Genomic DNA, 24,580 nt, shown 5'->3' on the forward strand with positions numbered 1-24,580 from the left:
TCCTGAAACCTCCTTCTAATGACAAGGCAAATCAAAAGAAAGTGAGGAGGGTCTAGGCACTCCTGTGGCTTGCAGAAGCTCTCTTTGGAGGCAGCAAGTATCGGATCTCTACCTAACAGGTTCCTAATGCCATCTTGTCCTGGCAGTGAGTCAGGAGCTTTGAAAGCGAAAAGGGCATCAGGAGCATACATGCTGTTGCCGACTCAGCATTCTTCTTATTTTTATTTTGCAATTACACAGTGCTGGCATTCAGTGGCTGCAATCCAGCTTGAGGAAGGCATGCACAGACAAACAAAGTCCCTGCCCCAAATGGTTCACATTTTCACTTCAAGCTGCTGTCATGGATGATGTTATAGACAAGCAAATAGACAGACAAATGGAATTTTTTCCTCCAGACTCTGCTAAATTCCTTCCTTCCTTCCTTTGAAAAAGCATTCATCTTCTTTTGAGGTAGTTTTCCTTTTTTTTTTAATTGATCAAATGTCTTTTGAAACTTTGGATCAGTTTTTCCTTTATCATGGAAGCAAATAAGATAGATTTATGGCTCCATGTAAAACTTCAGCCTTGTTTATAAATTGCTTGTGATTGATTAAGTAATAAAAATGCTTTTAAGACAGGGAGGTAAATCTCCCAGCTAATTGCTCAGTGCTTTACATTATAACCTTGTTACAGTGACTGGGCAGGACAGCTCCGCTCTTTCTATCTCACGAGAGTCACACTGGAACGATCAGCCCCAGAACGCTGCTCTGCCCTGGCCATCAAAGGGCGCAGACCGATAATTAATGGGTCAATAAACAAACTGAGTGATGCCTCTGAAACATCACAACAAATCTTTCCTTTTCAAAGGTGATTTCCTAGGTGGATATGATTTCTCAGGCAGGAACACTGCTGATTTCCAGCCATGGCCTGGATGCGATACAATAGAAGCGTAGTGCCTCTACCTCTCAGCTGCCTTCTATCTGCTTTTGTTGTGGACCCTTGGGCAAAGAAATCATCAGCAATGAGCTGGGTGTGTTAAAAGTGGGTAAAATGAAGAGTAACTTGGAGAAGCTAGGGTGATTCATACACAAAATGCCCTCATTGTTTTCTCTTTTTGATACAAAGTGGGGACCCAGTTCACATCTTGGACTTTAAGGACCATGAAAGTACGTATAATAAATAATTAACAGGAGATCAGCAGTCCTATATTTATTTTACCTTGTCAAGCCTAAACTGACAGAGAGAATGGAAGAGTTGTCCACTAATTGAATACTTGGGATAGTTCCTCTAACAAATGTTGGATGGAGAGCTCGTTCTGATACGAATTTTGATATAGTTCAGCAACACATGCTTACCATCCCAGAGCAACCCATGCACCAGTCCCCTCTGATTTCGGGCTCGTGCAGAGTTAGGTCAGATCAGTCTTGTGGGTAACATGAGCCAGCTCACTTCTACAGCCCTTGCTCACAACAAATACAAACCAGCTGGCAAATTCAGACTAGTTTTGGAGGCCTCAGCAAGGTACCAGCCTCCTTCCTGGACCCCCCAAATCTGGGGGCATAAACATACTTCCACCCTCTCCTCTTTTTGTTGTTTTTTAACAAAGTGGCCAATTAGTCTCGACTCCATGGCACCTTCCCAGCGTTCATCTGCATCAGAGGCAGGAGGCTGATTGCTGGGGCTGATTGCGGTGGTGATGCAGCTGATTACAAGGCCTTAATTGTGATGACTTGAAAGAGACTAAAAGCCATTGAGCCTTAAAACCCTTGGGGAGGGTGGATTTTGCTTTTGTGGAGCATTTGACAGCATATGGACCAGCACTTCTCCCTCCATGATGGATGCTCCTGAAGTGCTGGGATGTGCTTGGGTGAAGGTAAGCTCAGAAAAAAGCCAGTTTTTTGAGGAGGTTTTTCTGGGAGGGAAATGGAGGTGGTTTACTTATAGACCTGATGTTCTGAGGTAGGCCCACACAAGCAGACCCACCCTGGTATTGTCAGCACCTTCAGCAGACACCCTCGTGGTGAGGTGATGCTAAAGGAGGTGGTTGTGACCGCAAATGGTTGGATGCAGCCAGGCCAGGTGGGCTCACGTGTCTGAACAGATACCTGAAATTAGCACTTGGGTTTTTTGCACACCTGCACAGTAAAAGATGAACTAGAGGTAAATGAGCCCTCTTTATCATTAAAATCAAAGTAATGCTCCGACACAGAAAATCTGCCAGCAGGCAGTTCTTCCTTTCATGTGTTCACAAACTTCTTGGTCTGTGTTGAAGCCAGTATCTTGGGGAAGAGACCTTTGGAGATCTCTAGCCTTAAATAGGCTCTTTTATACACCATGTACCTACTTTACATATTCATTTGCTTAATTGTGTATATTATCATACCCCCTGTTCAGTTGTTACAGCATTTACTCATTTATATTTGCACCATGTTTGCATTAACCCTGCTGTCATGGCTTCATTATTATTATAGCCAGCACTTGCAGGTGTCTTATCAAAATGCCCAGAAACAAAACCATCTGGGATCTAGTTTACCTGCATTCCAGTCTAATGAGCAATCATATCCTTATAGTCTGCTCCCCAGTTAATGCAAGGTCAGACTCAACCTTTCAATTAACGCAAAGCTACGTTACTCAATCTAGCTGAAAATCAAACAAAAATCATTGTACCCATTACTCATTTACTTATGCTAGGTAGCAAAACTCTTAATGCATGAGGCTTCTCGGGGATCTAGGATCTCTTCTGCATGCACTACGATACTGCTGGTAAACCTTTGTATCATCAAGAGGACTCAATACAACTTGACCTAAGAAAGCACCTGGAGATTGAGAACAAAATGCACTGTTATCTGCCCATGCCTGGCCTTACCTGTGCCTTTTAGCTGCTGGTACACACCTCAGAAGGCTTTTTTTGTCCTTGCTGGATATTTTATACCTCTCCTCTGAATCTTAATTATATAATAACGGAGCTAATCAGTCCCAGATGTAATAAGTCACAGGGGAGTGTTTTGTTTCCTCAGCCCCCACCTTACATGTGCTGGTTTATGCAATTTAGCAGCCCTTTTGCATCCCAGTAGAATGAATACATGACCATGTCTCAGTCAAAGACCTGAGGTGTTGATGCTGCCTTGGACTGAGAGAGTTGGCTTCTCACTTTCTCGTGCACTTAGAGAAGATTAATGACAATTCGTTCTGAGGGGGGAAAAACATAATATTTTATTTTGTTGGCAGCATGCATATACTATAAAAGCATCTTTTTTTAATAAAAATCAATGGTGACTTAAAATACACAATAAATGTTGCAACATTAATAAAAGATGCTACACATAAAATTAGACTTAAATGTGCAGCTTGCCCAGCTATTTACAACCCACATTTCAGGCCTTATCATGCTTCCAGCAGAGAGTGAAATGGTCTAAAACAGCTGTCAGATGAAATAAAATAAATATGGTCACAGTGCAAATAAAACAAAGCAGCATCCCAAAAATTCCTGACTGAGCTCCAGGGTCACCTCCCTATAAACTGAGGAGGAGTCAGCATGTAGGTCTCAAGCACAGATGAAGGTTACAACCGAGCAGAGTGACGCAGGGTGCCAAAGCTGTAGCAGCGACAAGCACCAGCAGCTTAAGCAACACGGAAGGGGATGGATGTCTGAACACCCGATCCTGGAGGAACTGCACAGCTCATCTGCCTACGTCAAGGCAGGGTTGACTGTACTATACAGCGCCCGACGGGTGTTTGTGTCGCCGCTTCTTAAACCCTGGCCATGCTGGATTTTGTCACGCAGTTCATTTCAGTGCTTCACCCGTCTTCTCATCACTTGGTTTACCCTTGTATCTGCTCCTGGTGCAATTTAATTTGTTAATTCTTGTCCTATCTGCACCGGACTCAGGGACTATTCTCTTCTTTGCTGCAGCCTTTATTCATGACAGCAGGTTTTTCTTTCTCTTCCCCTCCTTCCCATTCTGTCTTCTCTAAGACAAATGGCCCCATTGCCGTCACTGCTCCCTTGCAGGTCATCATCTCCAAACCTCGGATGTTGTTTCACTGCTCTCCTCCAGCATCTCTCCGTCTGACCCCCTCCTCGGCTGCCATGCGGTGCCTGTAATGGGCTGCGGTTCCCCAGCTGAGCCCACACCAATCCAAAGACAACAAAAAGCTGACTTGATGCATCTCTCAGGCCTTACTGCTGTTTATGTATCCCAGCATGGTCTGCCCCTTTCTCAGCGGAGTGAGAATATTGACTCATGTTCAGCTTAATGGTGACTCTAGATCCCCTTTCAAACAGTTATTTAACCAATTGATGCCTCTCTATTTATTTTGTGGACCGTTCCTGCTCAACTTTTCTGTGCTGAATTTTAAGGCTGTCTTCCAGTGTGATTTTAGTTGCTCTGCATAGAGTGTTGTGACTAAATTTAATAAGTTCATTTTCTATTTTATCATTCTGGTTATTAATGAAAATATTGAGCAGCTCCAGAACTAAGAGGCACCATGTAAATCCTCCATGAGACATGCCCTGCTAGTCTAACAATGAACCATTTATTACTCTGGGTATGGCTTTTCAAACAGCTCTTCACAGAAATTATGAGTATGTTTGCTTAGTTTATCACGAGCAACCACAGTTAAAACCTTAGCAAGCCAAAATACAGCATAGCTACTGTGTTTTCTTAGGCATATAGTCTCTTACCCTGGAAAGATGGTAGAATAGTGTATTATGATTTTCTTAGCATAGACACATGGTCCTTGTCTGGTAATAACCCAGCAGCAAAAGGAAACTGCAGAATGGATCCTGGTGCAAGCGGGAAGGCAATTGCCTTGCACAGAGAGGTGCAGAGCAGCTCCAGAGAGAGGGACTGGCTAAGGGACGGGGAGAAATGAGTGAAGAAGGGACAAACAAATCTCTTTCTCTGAGTCAGACCTCGAGCTCACAGCAGTATTTTTGTGCTGATACCATGGTAACTCTAAGGACCCATCCGGAAAAGGGTAGCCACAAATACCGTGTTTATGCTGGTCGATGATATGAACCTGCCTCACCCAGTGAAGCAGACGCAGCACGGAAAGACCAGGCACCACGCGCTGGGTCAGGCGAGACACCCGTAATGGTCCCCCTGCCCGTCCCCCTGCCTGTCCCCCTGCCAGCTGCTGCCAGCTGCTGGGGGAGGAGAGCGGGGTTCTGGCTCCTGCCGGGTACGGTCAGCTTGCAGGGCAGCCAGGCCACTGAGGGAAAAAGAGAGATTCCCAGTCTGGTGCCCTGGGTTACAGGTGCCTCTCAAGGAAACCCTGAAGAAATAAATGCGGTGGGTACCGCCACGCTGGAGAGAAATTTCCAGTGCCTGTGGCAGGCTTTGGTTCAAGTCCCAGTTACATAGAGTTCAGTCACCGGCAGAGAGGAGGTGGTTTTGCTTCCCATACTTCCCTTATTTAATGCCATCGCTCCTAGTAGTGCATTCTGGTAGTTGTCCTTGGTGCACTCTATATAATTTAATTCCATCCTTGATTATTTATACCCTTAGATACACAGCGACTTTTATCACAGACCCTGCTAGTCATTAGTTACCCACGTGGGCTATTTTTAGTAATGTTAATCTTTCCTCAAAAGTCACTGCCTTGAGTTCCCTAATCATTCCAGTCGCTCTTCGCTGAGTTCCCTCCAAGCTGTTGGCAGGACATACTGCAAAGCCTTTTCTTTTTTTGAAGATCCCCTTTGTGTTTTAATTCCAACTGGCATGAGATAGCACGGTGATGCTGGGTGGTATGAGTCACGGAAAAGACAGAATTAAGGCTGTGGGATGTGTTCCAACCTGGACAAGCTGGGGGAGATGCAGGGTGTCGGGCGGGGGGGTCGGAGATGCTGAGCGGGAAGAGAGTTGTGCTATTTCAAGCATTTGCAACAAAACCTGACGTTGTAATAACTCCCTGATTTCAGGGCATTGTTCGGAACTGAAAACGGAGAGCTGTGGATCGTTTTTAACAAAAAGGGGTCGCTGCGTTCTTGAGACTTTATCATCACCTTTTGTCTGTGAGATTCAGCGTGCAATTCCCAGCTGCATGCAGCTGGGTAAGGGCTGCACAAGGATCTCTAAGTCCATTTGCAAGCAGATGCAGATTCACACTTAAACTTGACAGCTTACCGGTTAGATCTCAGAGGAACTGAGTAAGTTGCACCTCGAGATTTTTCAGCCTGATACTCAAACTGAGCACACCTTTCACACCTTGCACACCGCAGACCAGAAAGCAATGCCTCTCCCTACCCCTGCCCTCACTCCGTTAGATTAGAATCCATTTAACAAAGAAAACCTGTCACATATTTTCATGTTTCTTTTTTCCCAGAAGCAGCCAGAAGCTGGAAAACTGTCCTTCTTGTATTGTTACCATGGAGAGAAAAAAACCCATGAACATTGTTATTTAGGCTTTTCATGTTATCCATCAGTCAGAAGCATGGAGCAAGCTATATGAACCTTCCTGACCTGAAACACGGGGCAGACACGCAGCACAGCAAAGCCAGGATATCCATCACCCTGTGCTAGTGCTTAAGGTTAGCTTGCTTGCTAAAGAATAACACCACCTGCAAGATCTAAATGCTCCTGCTTAGCTCAAAACTTGCATGGAGTTGGAAGGAAGAACTTGAATCTCAGCAATTTTGGGAGATTCTCCATCCGGTCCAGAAATGTGTCAAAATGATGCAGTTTGGCCCATCTCTCAAAAAGATGCAGACAGGGAGAAGTCAGTGCTTTCTCTTCCCTTGTTTAGCTCCTTACACTCCCACTGCTTTATATCCCAAGACAATTCCACTTTGAACTAGGAATAAAGAGTGATGGTAGTGGTGCCCCATATCTCAAAAATTGACACAGCCAGGAGTTAATCTTCACTTGCATAATTTCACCGATTCCAGCAGGATTTACAGCTCCCAGTCCCTCTGCTGAGAAGAATAAAGCCAGAGCAGTCTGGCTCTTCTTTATTATCCCTCTTAAAGTTTATGTCTTCAAATATGGTCTGGTTATGAGTTAACAATACTGAAAAGATCAATACCAGAGCCTGACTAGGGAAGCTCAAAACATGTTCATAAAAGTTAAATTAGAATCATAAAATGATTATGGGCTCCAGGTTTGGGGTTTTTTTTGTTTTTTGTTTTTTTCTTTTCCTTGGCTGTGCTGACGGATTTGGGTGGCAGTTTGGGGGCTGGCAGAGAGGCGGTTCACATCTGCCCTCCCATCCTCTGCCCCACCATATCTTCGGCTGGAGCAGGGCTGCACCTCTGGAGCGTTTCAGTGGGCTTCAGGTCACATTTAAATGCGCCTCATTTTTTTAACATTGTTTTTTTTCTGAAGGGGGACTTTAGCAGGTGACTCACAGAAGGTTCTCCAAAAATCCCAGAAAAGAGTGAGAAACACAAAATACATTCTCCATCTTCATTGCAAGAACACAACGGGCGGTGCCTGTAACACCTTTAATGCCTTTGCTGGATGCTCCAGGCCAGGACAGTTTCTGTCCTCTTTCCTACCTCCTGCAACCCTTGTCCCAAAAGTGAAACTATTTTGCTATATCCTTTTGTTGGTTTGTTCCCTTGCTGTCTTCCCTTGAACCACCCCAGCTTCATTAGGGGGGAGTACAAAACTAAGCTTAAATACATCGGGTGGCTTTTTTGTGAGTCTATAGTGATAATATCATATTTTATCATGTGTTATTACCATATAAATACCCTGTGAATAACCATATTGTAAGACATGCAGATAAATCCGGTCCTAGCTTATTGTTAGTAACCTTATGGTAATATGTCCTGTGTCTGCCTTGCCTACTTCTATGCTTCCTCTTACTTGCCTTATTTTTAACATACTTGCCCTTGCCAGAGTACAGACTGGACATTACCCCAGTTTATCAGATGGGAGAAGGAGGCACAGGGCAAAAAGTGACCTTGGGGAGACCAGGTGGGAGCTCTGGGGTGCAGGACAGGATGGAGGCACTCCACAACATCAGAGCACCTTCCCCTGTGCCATGATTAACTTCTCCTAATGATTTCAGCGACAGCCATGCTCTCCTGCGGTGCGTGTGCGAATGTGTGTGAGCTTCTGCACGTGGGCGTATCGTGTGAAATATCAAAATGCTCTTGTGAACTACCTGAAGTACCCTTGCTCTCGCTTCTAAGAAAAAACACGGCTCAGTGATTTACATTCCTTTGTAATCTGATGCAGTGATTAGAAAAATCTCTTCATTGTAGTTTTTTCCCTTTAACGTAGCAACCAATGACCCCTGCGCTGGATTTGAGGGAAATGTCAGCTCTTCATGTGGAAATGAGTCAGCCGAGCATATGCAAACATCAGGGGGAGCAGTGAGCCTGACAGAGACCTGAGAGAGGGAAACATGAAATGGGCTTTAATCTGATCACAAATCTCACTTCTAGGGAGGAGAGCTGCAGGCTGCCAAGTGCCCGAGATGGTAGAGACAAGTCCCCAATTATGGATGTGCAGACTCAGGAGGATTAAAGGAAGGAGCTGGCAGGTGATGATATTGTGCTATTTTACTGTTGCTTTATCACTGAAGCCAGCCCTGGCACCCTCTGTTAGCTCTGCTTCTCATCGCTGCCAGCCCTCTGCCTTTGCATCACCCCTTCTTCTCCCAGATGTTGGTGCGTGGAGAGGGGCACAGTCAATCTGCTCCCTTGGTCTTTTCTGCAGTTCCCTTGTAATGTGCTGGGACCACCAAGAGACAAACTTGGGTTAGTTCATCCCATGCAGCCTGCCAACAGGGACTCGGAAAGGACTGGCTGGTTCCTCTTCATCCAAGGGCAGATTTGTTCAACCTCGAGCAACCCTGAGGCTGCGGCAGAGCTGGGGGGGCTGTTCCTGCCTCCTGCTCTGCTCCCCTCAGTCTGAGCCCCAAGGTGAACCCCCTGCAGCCCATGGAGCAGGGATGAGGAGATCGGGTGACAGGAGCACACTATACTCCAGAAATCTGATTTCCTAAGTGCCCAGCTGCTGGGAGGTGGTATCCCTTCTAGGTGGCTGCAATGCCTTCAAGAACAAGGCTGGGGAAAGAGAGAGAGGAGGACGTGGCTAGGAAAGGACATAGCAGGAAGGCAGGGAATAGCATGGGTGGTCCCAGGTCCCTTCTGGGACAGGAGGACGCAGTCGCTCATACCCAGTAGGCCATTTGGGATGCTTGGCAACGGGGGAGTCAAAGGACCAGATTCGTGGGTCACTCACTGAAGGAATGGGAGTCAGGCAGTGAAGTTGCCTTGCAGGAGGTGGGGGAAAGGAGAATCCCAGGTCATTTGGAGAGGCAGGTTGGCCACCTCTACTCATGGGCAAGGGAACACAGCGGGAGCTGTCTGAGAAGGAGATTTTCAGGTTTCTCTTAGGAGAGGATAATGGGCATGCCTTTGGGGAGCGAAGCATGTTCAAGGGATAAAGCCTGCAAGATACTGCACTCAGGTACTAAGGAGCGGGGTTTTACGCTGCGGTGTGTTCAATCGCGTGTCCCCTGGGCAGACGCCATCTGAGCTGTTGCTCTCCATAATGCCTGTTGTTCAGCAGCTCTCCTCTTCCCAGATAAAATGATATGAGGTAGCTCCTAGTTCAAAGGTTCTGTTTGGAGCAAAACCTGCTAGGAGCCATCCACAGAGCTCACCCTGCTGCTGCCACATGCAGGGATGTGGGGAGGCTCGCTCTCGCTTTGCAAAGTGCCCGTGCAGCACTGGCCCAGTAGCACGCCTCAGCGGGTGGTTACCTGCAATCTGGCAGTCCGAGCAGACTAATGATGATTAGGCTTGCAACCAGCCTGCTGCTGCAAACATCTTTGATCTTGGGTCGTCTCCCCGAGTGTTGTTGTAGCAGCGGGGAAGGGAGCGGCAATGAAGCTTTATGGAGCCACAATTTCCCTGGCCAAGCTCCATGCAGCGGCTCTCCAGCCTTGCTCCCTCAGGCTCTGATGGGGAAAATCGCATTTCTCTTCTCCAATCATTGGGTCAGATTCTTTTCCCCACACCCAGTTTATTGCAGATCAATGATTTTTAAGTGCTGACATAAACACAAATATTACAGCCGGACAGTTGGTAATAGAGCCTGTTTATTACAGCAGCATTCCTCAATAATATACAATTACGTTTACACTTATATGGCTCCTTTCAGCTGAGGAGCTCAAAGTTGCAAAGCATCACAAGTGTTTGTGATATGAGTCTAATGTTATTGATGAAGACAAGAGAGCCCAAAGAGATTGAACGTAACAGCATAAGAACAGCTCCTATGGCTCCGCTGGCTCAGACTGAGTCTGTCTAGCCTAGCGTTGTTTCTCCTGTATGCATGCCAGTAAGAAACCCTATCTGCCAGTCCAAGTATTCTTTTCTTCAAACCTATGGCCAATCCATGGCTCCAAGTTTTTCTAAACTGCACCTGTTTTTTATCATGTTAATAACTCTGGATCCATTAAGACCCAATGGGATCCAAGGAGCCAGGTAGCATCTTAACATTAACAACAAGATGTTGATGAGGTATTGCTCAGCCAAGCCACATGGAGAAGAAGAGAAGGCAGAATGCCTTCCATTTCACTATCATGCGATACTCTTGCCTTTAGGAGAAAGATATAGGGGTATCAGCATTGCTACCTGATTTTCTCAAGTGCTGCCAGACTCCCCAGGAACTCAGTGGTAATGCTGAAAATTAAACCTCTACCTGCAGATCAATCTATACTTTTTGTTATGAAAAGAGATCCACAACCTGCAGGCATGTATAGGAAGATATTTAAAATGAAAAATGATGAGAGTAGATTTCCAGCAAGTACAAAAAAGATGTAAAAGCCTTTTGAAACAGCACACTCTGTTCCCAGCCCTGTACTTTACTTGCATTCTCAGCTAGTGTTGCTGGAGAGGGTTGGGTAAATGAAGGTCATTGCAGGTACTCGCAAAAGTGTCTGGAGGGTTGCTTCTAAATGAAAGGCTACTTCTCTCATTTCTTTCTGGACTATGGCCGAAGAGATCTGAAGATTGCAAAACCCTGGGAAGGCAGCCCAGCATTGCCTAGAAGCGTGAGCTGAAAATATTTGAAAGTTTCAATATTCCCCTTTTTGTTGTGATTATTTTGTAACCAGCATTTACAAAGGGCTACACAGCTCTTTGAAACTCAATTCACTGGTGCAAAGAGAAGAGTAATTAAAAAAAATCCAAAGACCAGATGGTTTGGGGATTTAAGAGAGTCTAAAGATTTGCATCTCTGTTGTGAGGACAAACCCACTTTTAGTGCTTGAAAATCATTAGCAACTAATGGACTTGGTTCTCAGGGAGACCATGACTGCCCTAGGATGTCTCTTGCTAGTCCTTACGTGGTCTTTACTACTAGAAATGCCTCCAACCACTGCAGGGTGTTACTGTCCCTTCCCCACCTTTTCCATGGGACAGCTGGAAACCTCCTCACATGGTGGCCCAAGCCAAGTTTTTGTGTGTTGTCTGCTTTGTGCTGATTTTCTACCATGTATAAGCTTTTGTTCCTGAGATTCTGGGTAAGGGAACAGGGATGCTGGAGAAGCCACTGAGAGAAGAGACAAGCAGCACTGTATTTTTGTCTCTTAAACAATAATAAGGGTCTTGCCTCTAAGACTTGCTGGGTCCAAAGGTTGCCCGAAACTGAGCCACCCATCCAGCTATCAGTTTTAGTGGAGAAACTAGGGTCTGAGAATGCTTTGAGGTTGTCTCCTGTGTCACAGCACCAGCTTCACCAGTACAGGAGAACCTTACCCTGTTCACACTTTCTGTGGGAATAGCATTGCAGTTGTCAGTCACACAAGGCTTGTCAATCTGGCCCATTTCACCAAGGCTAAATTTGTTTTGCAATGTGAATAAATTAAGATAGAACCGAAAAAAATGCCTGGATGAGGATTAATTAATCATTTGGAGAGTCCCATCAGCTCTCAGGGCTCTATCACAGGGCTCCCAGAGCATCATCAGCATGTTCTGAAAGGCAGCCAATGAGCAGGATCTGATTCACTGCCCAAATTAATCTATATGAATGGCTGTGGGATCCATTTGAAAGCAGCATTGAGAATTTGCCTATAAAAGGCAGCCCAATCTTTTGCGGAAGCTACTTTGGGAAATGAATGAGGACTTTACAATCTCCTTCAGCCATAAAAACCCATACACATCTCATACTGTTGCTTGCCTATTTTAATTAAACCAATAATTAAATTTTAATGAAATGAAGGTTTTACTGAAAAAGAGTCAGCAGTGATTGAAGAGTGTTCAGTTGGAGGAGGGAGGCGAAGTGGATATATCAGGCCACGGGGCTCCCCTCCCCTAACAAATTTTGGAGGAAATACATGGAGAACTGGGTTAATGTAATGAGCTGAACAAGAAACACTTATGGTAATGAAGTTGAGAGGCAGCTTGTTTCATATGGCTCTGCCTGGCTGTGTATTTGTTTCCCCGCTTCTCCCAGGACAAGTCAGTATTCACAAGGTCTTGACTTCTACCTGAGAGGCCAAGTCCTTATAGATGTCAGCATTGTCCCACCAGCAGCTCCAGGAACAGGTCCTGGAATAATCAACACTTGGCTCCATGTTGCAATAAGAAAGGCAGAGATATGAACCTCTGCGGCTACTCATAATTGAAGCTGGCCTCTGAGGCAAGTTTTCATTAGAAATGAATCAAAAACCTCATGATTTCACTGAGCTCGTCTCCAGAACAAGGCAGATTCACATAGAAGCTTGCTGGGACAAAACAAAGGCTGGCCAAATGCTACCCAAAGGACAAAAGGGTGCAGATGTTCAGATGAACACTCAGGCATCAGTAATAAGGGCTGCCTGCTTGAAATGCTGGGAAATGTGTATCTGGTCACAGTCTCTTTGACTGTAGGGAGAAAAATTCAACAGCTGAACAGATGATGAAATTTTTTTCTTTTCATCCCAGATATCACCGCTTTGAGTTTTCCCATGGTGGCACTGGGGGCAGCGTGACCTGTATTCTCCCCCTGCCTCCGCCACTGATGCTCTGTGTGTCCTTGAGAGACTCCTCCTCGACTTCGCAAAGTGTAAGCTGGAAAAAAAAGATTGCCTATACTCCCCAAGAGGGAGTTGTAAGACTTGATGGATTAATATTTACTGCATTTTGCACATGTCAAGAGCTATTGATAGGTACACCAGGGAATGTACCAGGCACATCCAGGGCTAAAAGGACAAGCTACCACAGCTTGAACAAGAGGACCAGTCTGGGGATTGTTAGCAGTTGCATCATGTTCATAGCAACCACCGCAGGTCTATGCAGGAGGGGTCTGTAACTCACCTGCATTGGTAGGTCACGGTAAGTGTTATTGATGTATTCAGAGATGATGTGAAAATGGCATTCTATGGTTGTGCTTCTTATAGCTCTTCTTTAGTGCATTTTCCTTTGGAAACACAGCTGATACAATCCTGCCCTTTCTCGGTTTGTCCCCGCCACCCTAAAAACTTATGAACTCATTTGGCCTACTTCAAAATGAGTTTTACAGAGAAGCAGAAATCCCAGACATAATGTAGTTCAAGGGATCTTAGTAAAAACAGGTGGCTGGGTACATGTAAGACACATGCTATGTGCCACTGATGAGGAAAAGGCTTTTCTAGTAGACTCTGAAGGCTCTGTGGGCCACATAAGTGGAAAAAAGATTGCCCCAACCACCTCAGTTGGAGAGCTTGTGCCCTCTCAGACACAGCTGGTGAACTGTGAAACTGCATTCAATAGGAAGCCAAGCTTCAGTAACTCTATTGCTTCCAGAAATAGCTTTTGCCCAGGACAATTTCCACAGGATTTGCACTTTGACAAAGAGGGCTCTTCTGAAATTGTATCAAGCCATCTTCTTTAGCAGCTCTGCAGAGTTTCCTCTGGGGAGGCAGCAGAGATCAGAGTAGGAAAAAATCCCCTATAATGGGGAGAGGTGGCAGAAACTGGAACCACAGATAGGATCTGTGGGCATAATACGGCATGCCAGTACTTAGTGTTTCCATCACGTTCATGGATGCGGGAAACCGTGCCATTTCTTTTGCATTGCTTCCTTCCCGGAGTGATTGCAAGAAGCCACTTTTCTGCACAACTGAAAGGCTGAGAGGTGGAATGTATTTCTGAGTACTACAGGGTGAAGGAAGGTCAGAAGGACCTATCCTCCTAAGAGATCCTCTTGAACTGCTTCCAGAGCCAAGTCTCCGGGAACCCTACCTGCTTTCAATCAGTCAAAGCAAAATGTAGGCAAATGCTGTCCCTCAGTCTTACAGCTTCTCTGTCTCTGAGATGATTTCCTTCCCCACACTGCAAATTTCCCTGCATTTCAAATTTTGTTGCATTCCCATTCACAAGAAGACCATTCATCATTCAGAATTGGGAAGATTTTAATGATTCAGGACTGTAAATAACAGGCCATCCTCACTTCCAACTGTATTTCTCATGCAGCCCTCAATGACGACAGCCTGCTTCCAAGGCCTCTGTAGCACTGCTACATTTATTAAGCCACAAACTATTATTCCGATTCAGTCTTAGCCAAATCTCAGTATATGTGTGGCAACTCCTCCAGACTTGGAGACATCAACCCCAGCTTTAGAGAAAGCCGGGTCTGATGGGCCCAGGGGAGACAGGATAGGAGTTCTCCCACCATCCTTGTTTTTGTCATTGCTGCCTCCTGAGACAAGGATAAAGGAGGAATTTTCCTGGGAGTCTGTCAGTTTGCACCCGGTTGCATTAGACTTAGAGAGCAGTCACTCCCACGGCTCCTGATGCATAGGGGTGGGTGGGTAGAGAAAGTCATTCAGTATTGATCGTCAAATACAATTAATAAAGTTCAGTAGCCTACTGTTGCTGGAAACATTGATTGCATGGGATAAAGTGCTTGCAAACTTACAGGGGGTCACAGCATTTGCTACTACGGTGAAGGTCAAGTTTAGCAGTCTAGTGGTCTAAAATGTGTTCTCATTTCCCTAGGTGCTTCCTCTTTCAAAACCCTTTGAAAATGCCCTTCAGCCGTTGCCTTAGCCAAGCTGTTTGCATAGAACTAAAAATGTGCTAAAGGCATTACCAGCCTCCAGCAATCCATGCAAGCCAGTACTTCCTACATTTTGTTTTTTTCTTTGCTTTTTGTGTTTTTATGGGTGTTCTTGCTAGTCCAGTTCAGCCCTGGATTGAACTGGAGGATGAGTGATATTCAGTCATTTTTGAAGCCCGTGCCAATCAAAGGAAAACAAGAGGAAGGAGGTTGGTCTACAAACCCAGGTTTCTACAAAAACTGCTGTGGGGAATCCCTTCTGGAGTGAATTCTCCATGTCCTGATACGGTATTGGCTATAACAGCCCAACTTTCCATATTCTGCTCCACTTGCTGGGCTCGTTAAAATGCTTAACCCACCAGATTGCTCATTTGGGTTGAGTTCGATCCTTTTTTGTTGTTGTTGTTTGTTTCTTAGCCTTTCAGAACCACCTCTTTTTCTGGCACCTTTGCATACTGAATATTGCTCTGTGTGTCAGAGATGCTAAACGTGAGACAAACAGAAAAGACGGATATAACACAATTTGTTCTGCTAATGGGAAAGCTTTGTGTACTGCTGCGTCTGGCTGGCATAAAGTCCATTTCCTTAAACATTCAACAAACCAGATTCTTCCTTGTCTTGCGCTGATGTCTGTGCTCACACTTTTGCAATGTGGGTGCCACATACTATTAAATTAGAATAGAGACATTTTAAGCAGACAACATTGATGACACAAGTGACAAAGAAAAGGAGAACCAGGCTGTCAGGGTAGGAAAAATAATAGTTTCCATTTATAAGCAATTGAAAAGCTTGATATAGTTATGTCTGCGGGAAAATGGGGAGGATGATGTCCAGCAGAAACATTCGCTGAGCTACAAGCATCAGAACAAGGGGCCTTTGCCTTGTACTGCTGCCTAGGGACCTGACAAAGAGGATTAAAGCATCAGTGTCATAAATTTAACTGTTTTGCTGTTATGTCATCCTCCTCCCCTGCTCCTTCATTACATCCCTACTGTTGTCCTTCAACATGAGAATGGCTTTATGGGCTATTTGGCTGGAGGTGGGATAGTCAGCCCCACATTGTGTGTGCTCTATCAACAGCCAGAAGACTCAGCAGCCCAGCAAGGCACTCCACCTGCCTGTATCTCACAGATTCACGCCACAGCAGGTCCCCTCTCAATGGACCAGGAGCAATCAGTAACACAGGAGGTAGATCTGACTTGAACAACACGCTCGTAGCATTCAGTAGGAGAGCAAGTATTGCCTACCTGCTGCACCTGAGGCATTGAATGACACAGCAAGGGGCTCTGTAGGGACAAAGTGGGAACACCTGACAGCAGTCAACTGGTTAAATACTTCTTTCTCAGGATAAGTTGCATATACGTGTTTAATATATGACTGGCTTTTCATAAACTAGATTTAAATAAGAGCCCAACAAAGTATATTTCAGAATATTTGACAATCTGTCAGGGCATGAGAAACGTACATTGTACTTGACAAATGAAAATTTTTATTCTTAAATAAAGGAAAAACCAGCATGGCACTGAGCCAGTGTGCTTCCGTTCCTGGTTTATGAAACAGTTCATGGCTGAATTGATCAACAGCTCAAAGTTTGATTTGCCAAAATATTGTCCATTGTTATTCTGGAAGAGATCCGAAGCATGTGGAGGTCACGCGAATGCTATCTGAGCCCAGGCTGCAAATGCAGGCTGTGTTTTCAAGCCTGGCTTAGCATGTTATTGTGGCGGCACTCTTTATTTCATTCTATTAATGCCCTTATAAAAGGTGTAGGTTTTAGAGACCCAGAGACAAAGAAGTGGGAGCGCCTATGGGAATGTGCCTCTCAGCCCTAATTAGAAAGAACAGTGATGCAAGAAAATACCCTGTATCATATCCTGACACAGCATACCATGTATCCGCAGCAGCCTCCGAAACACCAGCCCTGTCGTCTTGTATCCCCTATATGCTTGGTCATCTTGCTGCTGTAAAAAAGAGCCGTAGTTTGTCCCCCAGCCGATGCGCCCCATGCCATGCCATTGCGCAGGGACAAAGTGAAAGGTAGGATGGATAGGGATGTCTCCCGAGGAACAAAGCTCTGATTAAGCCTGCCTGCTCCCCTCTCTGCCCCAGGCACTCTGTATACTACCAGCCTCATATTAAACCAGTGTAACACCAGCAGTTTCCAGTGGTCTCTCTCTGACCCAGAAGATATTAACTTCCCGTCCAGTGGCTGCAGGAGCCTTGGGTCATTTCCAGCAGCATCTGAAAATCAATTTCAGTGTCATGACTTGTTGTGTTTTCACTTCCATTTTAACCATTTCACTGCTATAGAAGGATAAAATGTTTCTGGGGGGATGATGTTATTCAGGTGGGTAAACCTCTACAATGGCATTCACACACGGAAGATTGTCTCTTATACATCCATATATATTCATTTTGCTTTGATCACTTATGCTAAGCATTGTACTTGAATGAAAGACAATGACAATGAAGGGGGTTTTAGAGAGAAGAGCATCCAAATAGGAAAAAGCAATATCCCCTTATTAAAATATATACATTTCTTCACTACATGTAATTTTGGCAGGGGAACTCATTCCTCTATTTAATATAAATGATACATGGGCAGTTAACTGGGCATTTTACACAGTGATGTTTCAATTGCATTTCATAAAACTCAGGCTGGCTTTGGAATGAATAATTTATCCAATTAGATTCCCCCCCCATTTTTAATGGAACCTGGCTGTCCTCTTATCTATCTCAGTGGTTTAAAAATGGAAATAATCCTATTAGAAACCAAATGTGCAATGTGAGTGCAAAACTGGTGTCAATTTTTGGAGAATCAGAAGGAAAATATCATCAGGTTGGTCACAGGTTTCCAAGCTGATTTTTTGTTATTTGGACTCCATTTAATGCTAAGGTCCAAAAATTGAATGAGTTTTGCAGTTTGTGGGTATAGACTCTAGCCAGGAAATGTGAAGCTTGGCTGTGGCCAGTCACTTTATTCTTGTAATATTGATTCTGGTGCTACTTTTGCTGTGTTTAAGTCTTCTTCGAGCTTATTTTGCTTTAGCCTGCAAATTACTTTCAAATGTAATTCAGCGGGGGTTCAGATGGGTAAGAGCAGGCTGAATTCTGGTTTGAAGGTGATGAAATCAGTGAAAATGTGAAAATGTGAAAATGTGAAAATAACACCGGAAAATGCTATTGAAATATCTTAAATCCAGGTATGGGCTTCCCACTTCCAATTTACAAATCAATAATACTATGGCTGCTAAGTACCTGGCAGAGGACTTCTGTCCTCCTCTCATCATTTTGTTCACAAGAAAAATGTCCAGATGATCTCATCCAGGGAAATTTTTAACCTTTTTTCATTCCAATGCAATGCCATAGATGACTTTTTTTTTTTTTCTGTACAATGCTTCTGGATGAAGGCTTGCAATTTTATGGCTTTATAGCATCTCCACAAGGAAAACTTCAAAATTTCACAGGTAGGGAAAACAGGTTTAGACACAGGAGCAAGTTTCTGTGGTTAATATATTACTTAGTGTCAGCTGATCCATGGTAATGGTTTCTGCATATGCTCATAAAATGTGGAATAATTGGACAGAGTGCTCTTTTAATGCAGGTAAAATGATCCTGAATTATCTTCCCTTTGCTATGGGCTAAAAGAATGTACACATATTTACTGGCGATCAGATGACATCTCTAACTTGTTTGTGTGCCTGAGCCCTGGAGTGCGAGCAAAGAAAATTACTGGTCTGAGCTTGTGCAGCACCTGCAGAGAGCCCAGAGGTCCTGCCTTGTGCTTCTAATCCCCTCCTTCCTCCCCACAAGAACATTAACTCTGGCACTGGTAGGAAGCTGCAGTCACGAGCTTAATTTTCATTTTGTTTAAGGATCACATAAACCTAAGGGCACGGGGGAAACAATGACATCAATATAAGCTGTAATGAGCTAATCTTCAAACTGGGCTGGCAGTGTAATATGGATGGAAAGGGAGAACCTGTATGCTTTACTTCTGACATTTATCTCTGTGCAGGTTTCCTAATTTATTCAGCCTCTGCGTACTGAGGTAGGGGACGTCCCATTCTTAGAAACGAATGACAAAATTGGAAATTCAACAAAATGTGGAAGTAATGGCACGGAAAGGTGAATAATTAGACACCGCTGAGATTTATAGCTCAGAATTTGGTTTCAAAGGGGCTTTGCTGTATATTTTACACTGATGTAAACACCACTGTCACTTTTGGGGTCTTTCATTAGCATTTCTATTTGATAATCGCTCTTCTCATTGTGTCTTGTTTTCAGATCAAATGCAAGTTCCAGAGATTTCTGTTATGATGCTTTCTTGTAGTTTCTGAGCACAACCAAGATAACTACCCCAAAATTTTAAAGAACTTAAGAGAGTTTTTCCCCCAAGCTTTGCTGTTGGTGTTCCCTTCCTCTTGGGTTGACATATTTGCAGTGAAATCTTCGCAATTGTTTCTAAAGCTTCTTCACACAGAGAGGAAGAACCAGATCACTGGGCTCTGGGCAGGGCTTATGGAAGCTGGGGTCCTATACCAGAGGCCAATGTTGTGTTGTAGGCAGGGTACAAAGCTAAATGCTCATCTAGCATTTCACAGTGCAACAGGGAGAGGGGATCACCATGATATTCATGAATCTGTCCTCGTGCAAGAGGGGTGGGGGGATCTGGTTGTGTGATGTGGTGGTGGGGGCTTGCAGGGCATCCAGGCTGCCTGCAGCTGATGACTGCTTACACCCATCAGCTCTCACTGCCTTCTGAAAACACACATGACGGGAATTAATAGTTCCACACAGCTCTAGTGACAGGTACAATTGTCACAAGAAGGAGAGCGAAGTGACAATGTGGAAGAGCTCTTTTAAACAGCTTCTAATTAGCGCTGAAGTCATTTTCTGTCAGTGTACTAATTTGCAAAAGACATAGTGTGCTGGCGCTGCTCATAAACCCCATCACCCGCCTTCCCCCTACCTGGCTCATTTGAGGACACTATGCCTGTGTTTCCTTGCTTTTCTCCCCTCCTTATAGTATGGTCTCTTATTAGATGTAATTGAGTCCTGCTGATGTGAAAGAAACCCCAAAGCCTTGCCTCAAAGTCACTTGTCAAGTGTGTTAACTCTTGGAGAATGTAAGACTGATGTTTCCATTGCCTTTAGGATGAATCTTTTCGCAAGGGAGGGATGGAGAGATCCCTCTGTGTACTTCCTGAACCATCCATTTTTTAATACCCATAGAGCTCACCCTAAATGTCCAAAAATTCAGTTCTCTAAGGGCAGAACACCACTTTCTATCTAAAATATGGTATTTCATGGAGCATGACAGATATTTTTCAAACCGAAATCTAACACTTTTTTAAGAAAACTAAAATCTCTGAACCTGAATTTCCATAGGAAAGGAGTCCATATAACTTCTCTTCTTATTCTGCCCAGTGGTCTGTAGAGCATCTTGTCCATCAGTCAGTGGTCCTCATGGCATTCTCTCTGAATGGACTACTGTGTCTCCAAAATTATATGGCAAAGGTATTTTAATCTGGTTTATTTTATAACTTGGTATTGACATCCTGGAACCCTGGCACGCACAGAAACCAGGGAATGTCATGCTTGTGCCACTTGTTCACACATTGCTGGGCTGAGCTGGAGAGGATTTGTCCTACATTTGCCTAAAGCACTTGATCAGTGAGGGTTCTGCAGGGTGTAATGATCATCACATGAAAGTAGTCCTTGGCCAAGAGTGGAGATTTTTATCCTTCATTTAACTGCTTCTTAGAAGACTGGGGTTTTATCTCTGGTCTGTTATTGCTTCATTGACATCAGCAAAGAAAAGTGTGCACACACTGGCTGTCTGGCGTGCCTTGGTGTGGTACCGAGTTCTGTAAGCTTCTGCCTTGTGCCCAGAGACCAAGGTTCATGTTCCTGCTTCAAAAATCCTTAGTTATTCATTCCAAGTGGAAAAGCTACTACTGGAGGGACCAGAAAGTCCCGCCCCAGAATAAAGTACTTATTCAAGGGGTGAACAACTGAAATTAATGTCCTTAAATTGGAAAGACAAGATCTAACCTTTGTCTTCTGCATATATCAAGTAATTGCCTCCACTGTCGGCCTTCAAACCACCCTGGAGTGACGTCTCTCTGGAGCAAAAATGCCATTCTGGTGTTAAGAAAGCTGAAGTGAAATCGCTGCATCCCTGAAAAAATGTTTGCGTTGGACTAACTGACATCTTCACGTTGAAAATATTTTGTGGGAAAATCCTCATCTAAACCTCTACTCAACTTCTTTACCTGCTACTTCTTGTTTACCAAGCCCTTTGATATCATTCAGCTGATGCTAAAAGTGGACTCCATGCCCTCCTAGGAATTCAAGCTACAACTACAACTGTACTACAACTACAACTGTACTACAGCATGGCTCGTACACTGGGGAGCAAACTACGCTCTGAGTTTCCATACTTATATAAAGAAATAGGTACGTGGGAATCACCGTAGCGGCCCTTGGAGCAAACTCCCTCTCAAAGTGCACCTTGCAGAGGCAGCTCTCCTCCCTGGCTTTGGCTGTGTGGCCGTGAGATGCCCCTCGGCAGGCGCTGCCTATGGCTGTGGTCGCTGCGACTCGGGAGCACCGTTGGGGTTGGAAGCCAAAAACCTTCCGCGAGCCTCGGTGAACCCGCTCCACCTGTCCCTCGTGCCTGGTGTATCTTCCGTTCGTTGTCAGCGCTCATTAAGACCGAGGGCATCTCTCGCTCGCTCTGCCTTCTCCGTGTCTCAGATTTCACTGGAACGGAGTCAAACGGAGACGAGTCCACGCAGGGTCTGGAACGGATCAGCAGGTCAGCTGGGAATGCCTGTCAGGCAGCCAGCGTGCTCCCTCCCTTCTCCCTGGCTTTCTTTGAGGTTTGTAGCTCTTCTGCTTTCTTGTTGCTATTGCCACCCTCCCCACACTCCCCCTGCCACACACCAAGCACCCAGACCTTTCCTGAGCACTTTACTTAATCCCCAGGATTCTTTATATAGGAATTAATCTTCTCGTCACAGTGGGAGAGCTCGGAGGGAGGGGGTACATTTATCTCTCCTGCTGAGGTCTAGAGTTGCATTGCTGTGATTATTGGTGGTAGCAGTGTGCGTGTGTCTGGGGATCTGTGTTCAGCTTCTTCATTTCTTAAACGGCACAGGGGCAGCAGCAAGGCAAGTTGGCAGCTTTGCTTTCTAGCTGCATCGTGTCTGCTGCTAGGAAAGAGGGAGTGTGAGTGGGGAGCAGCATGGCAGAACAAGAAGCCAGTGGCTTGCAAGTCCTTCTCTCCACCCTCCAGGTAAGAACAGCTTGAACTAATGAGAGAGGCGCTTGGGCTTGTTTTCCTCTTTAATTCACCAGCAGCGACTTGTTGGGCTGAGGTTGTTCATACGAGCTCCCTGCTGGCTTGTCTCTAAAAGCATCAGCGTGCGGCCGTCCTGACCTGCACCTTCTACCCTAAAAAGCCTTTATGAAACGAAGTTTCACTATTCGGAGATGAAGGCTGGCAATTACTGCCATGCATCAATCACCGCGCCCCGTCTGAGGGCAGAGTCTCGGCTCCCGAGATCTCGCTGCCTTCAGCGGGGGAGCGAGGGAGGTGTGAGGAATCGGCTGCTTTGCGATGAATGGGACCTGACAGCGCTGTCAGTCTGCGGGCAAGGCAAGCCCCGGCAGCGCGCGCCGCGACTCCGAGGGCTGAGGGGGACGAGTAAACAGATCTGCCTGGAAGCAACGAGTTCCTCCCTGTCAAATTGTCTTCACCAGGACCCTTAAGCACTCATGAGGAAGTGACAAAAACTCTTGAGGCTGAGATCGGTGAGGCGCTGGCGTTGGGTGTGCTCAGTAAATGCTCCCGAGGAGCAGAGAGAAGGGAAGTGTTCCAGTCCAGGATCACACTTGTTGGACGAGCTCGGCCATGGGGTGAAGGAGAGGTATCTCTTCCTCTGCCTGTAGGCAATCCCCTCAGTTCTGTTTTCCCCCAGCACTCCTGGTCTTGCAGGAGGACACGTCTACACTGAGACATGAGCAACCCTATGAAATAGGGTGTGTGTTTTGGGAGGGAACCCAGGCTTTCATGAGCCATCATTTTTTCATGAGGGATGGGTGGGAATTGCTTCGCCAAGGCAAGCTGCTGGCATAAAAACCAGCTTTTAGATAGTTACAGTGAAATGCCAGTTGTCTGTACTTCCCAGGAGCCCTGAGCCCCTGTGTGCAGCCGTGCTGGTGTGGGTCAGAGCCCCACAGGGACGGGGGTTTCACATCTGAGGCAGCAGCATCCTCTGACTGCTACGTGTGTTGTCGAAACCTCACATTGCAGAAGCAGAAAATGAGGGATAGGGTGTGCAAAACAGAATTACCCTCTGGGATCCGCCCAAGGATTCGTGTCTCCCACCCTTCTGCCTCAGAAGGTTTCGGTGACCCGCTGCAAGTGTGTAGAGGAGGTTATAAAACCCCACGATACGCAATTGGCTTCGAAACTATAGTTGTGGGGGCTGATCAGCCTTGACATTTTTATCCAAGCTTATGTAACTGTCAACAACTTTTATTTCTCATACCATTGCCAAACCCTGGTTTGCCCTCCGTGGCACCCTGTGGCACCGAGTTCTACAGGTAAACTGGCACGCTGAAAAAAATTATCCTACAGTCCTTTTATTTTTTGGCAGTGTAACTTGCTTGGCCTGTGATCTAACAGCTTATTTGATGCATATTTTGTACTAGATCGTGATTTTGCTGCATCCAAGTTATTGTCCTCTCCCTATTACTTTGGATAATTGAGAGCTGAGTGTCTAGCTCCTGTTTTTTCTTATGCTCTCTAACATTAACAGTCCAGGTGCTTGCTGCATAATCTGGGAACAGAACTGGACAAGGCCCAGGATTAAATTGGAAGCTGTAGTTTAAAATCACATATGTGATTCATTGACAAAGCTACATGGAGGGCTAGAGTAGAAATAGTTGGGAACACAGCGGGTGAAATAGGTGGTGGAATTGGTAAAATTGCAAGGTAGCACAGCATTCATCCCCAGTATTACAAAATCTAACCTTGGTACAAGACCCTTGTTTCCAAAAATTCTGTATTCACTTAGAAAAGGGCAAAAGGCTTTCTTGTTACACGTTCAGTTAAATGCAGAGATTTGAGTGGTAGAGGACAGAAAGTAGGTGGTTGATGACAAATACAATACTGGTATGTTCTGGTTCACCTCCTTCCCCTACCTCCAGCCAAAACATTACCAGCATAACTCTGTAACGCCATCACCTACCTCTGCCACAAAAATCAGGTGATAAAAAAGACCTCTACTTGACACAGTTGGAATTCGCTAGCCTGGGAAATACTAACTTTTGTTGATGTTTGTATTTGCTGATAACATCTCTCCACACTTTGTTATTTCCTGCGACAGCTATCCAAAACATAGTCACTTTGTTTTTCTGTCCTGCTGGATTGTCAGTGCTGGTTCATATTCTTTTATTGGGCATGGAGAACATGTCTGCTGCATACAGCAGGCTATTCTGCAGGATATTGCTGTGTCTTTTCCATTTCTGTTAGCACATAATATTGCTTTATATGCAGAAAGCTTTCAGGTGAAGAATGAGGGAACATTCAGCCACCAATCCAGTCT

General features: G+C 45.2%; 1 protein-coding gene across 1 annotated transcript in view; it reads left to right on the plus strand.

The window, feature by feature from the left end:
* Positions 1–21,523: 21,523 nt before the first annotated feature.
* The window catches only part of AGBL1 (ATP/GTP binding protein like 1), a 293,048-nt gene continuing 289,991 nt past the window's right edge, over positions 21,524–24,580 (plus strand). Inside the window, exon 1 of the mRNA XM_009635035.1 lies at positions 21,524–21,847. Within this exon, the coding sequence (XP_009633330.1) occupies positions 21,524–21,847 (324 nt within the window). The remainder of the gene's footprint in view (positions 21,848–24,580) is intronic.

The sequence above is a fragment of the Egretta garzetta genome, unplaced genomic scaffold (genome assembly GCF_000687185.1).
Source record: "Egretta garzetta isolate BGI_Z169 unplaced genomic scaffold, ASM68718v1 scaffold322, whole genome shotgun sequence".
NCBI lineage: Eukaryota > Metazoa > Chordata > Aves > Pelecaniformes > Ardeidae > Egretta > Egretta garzetta.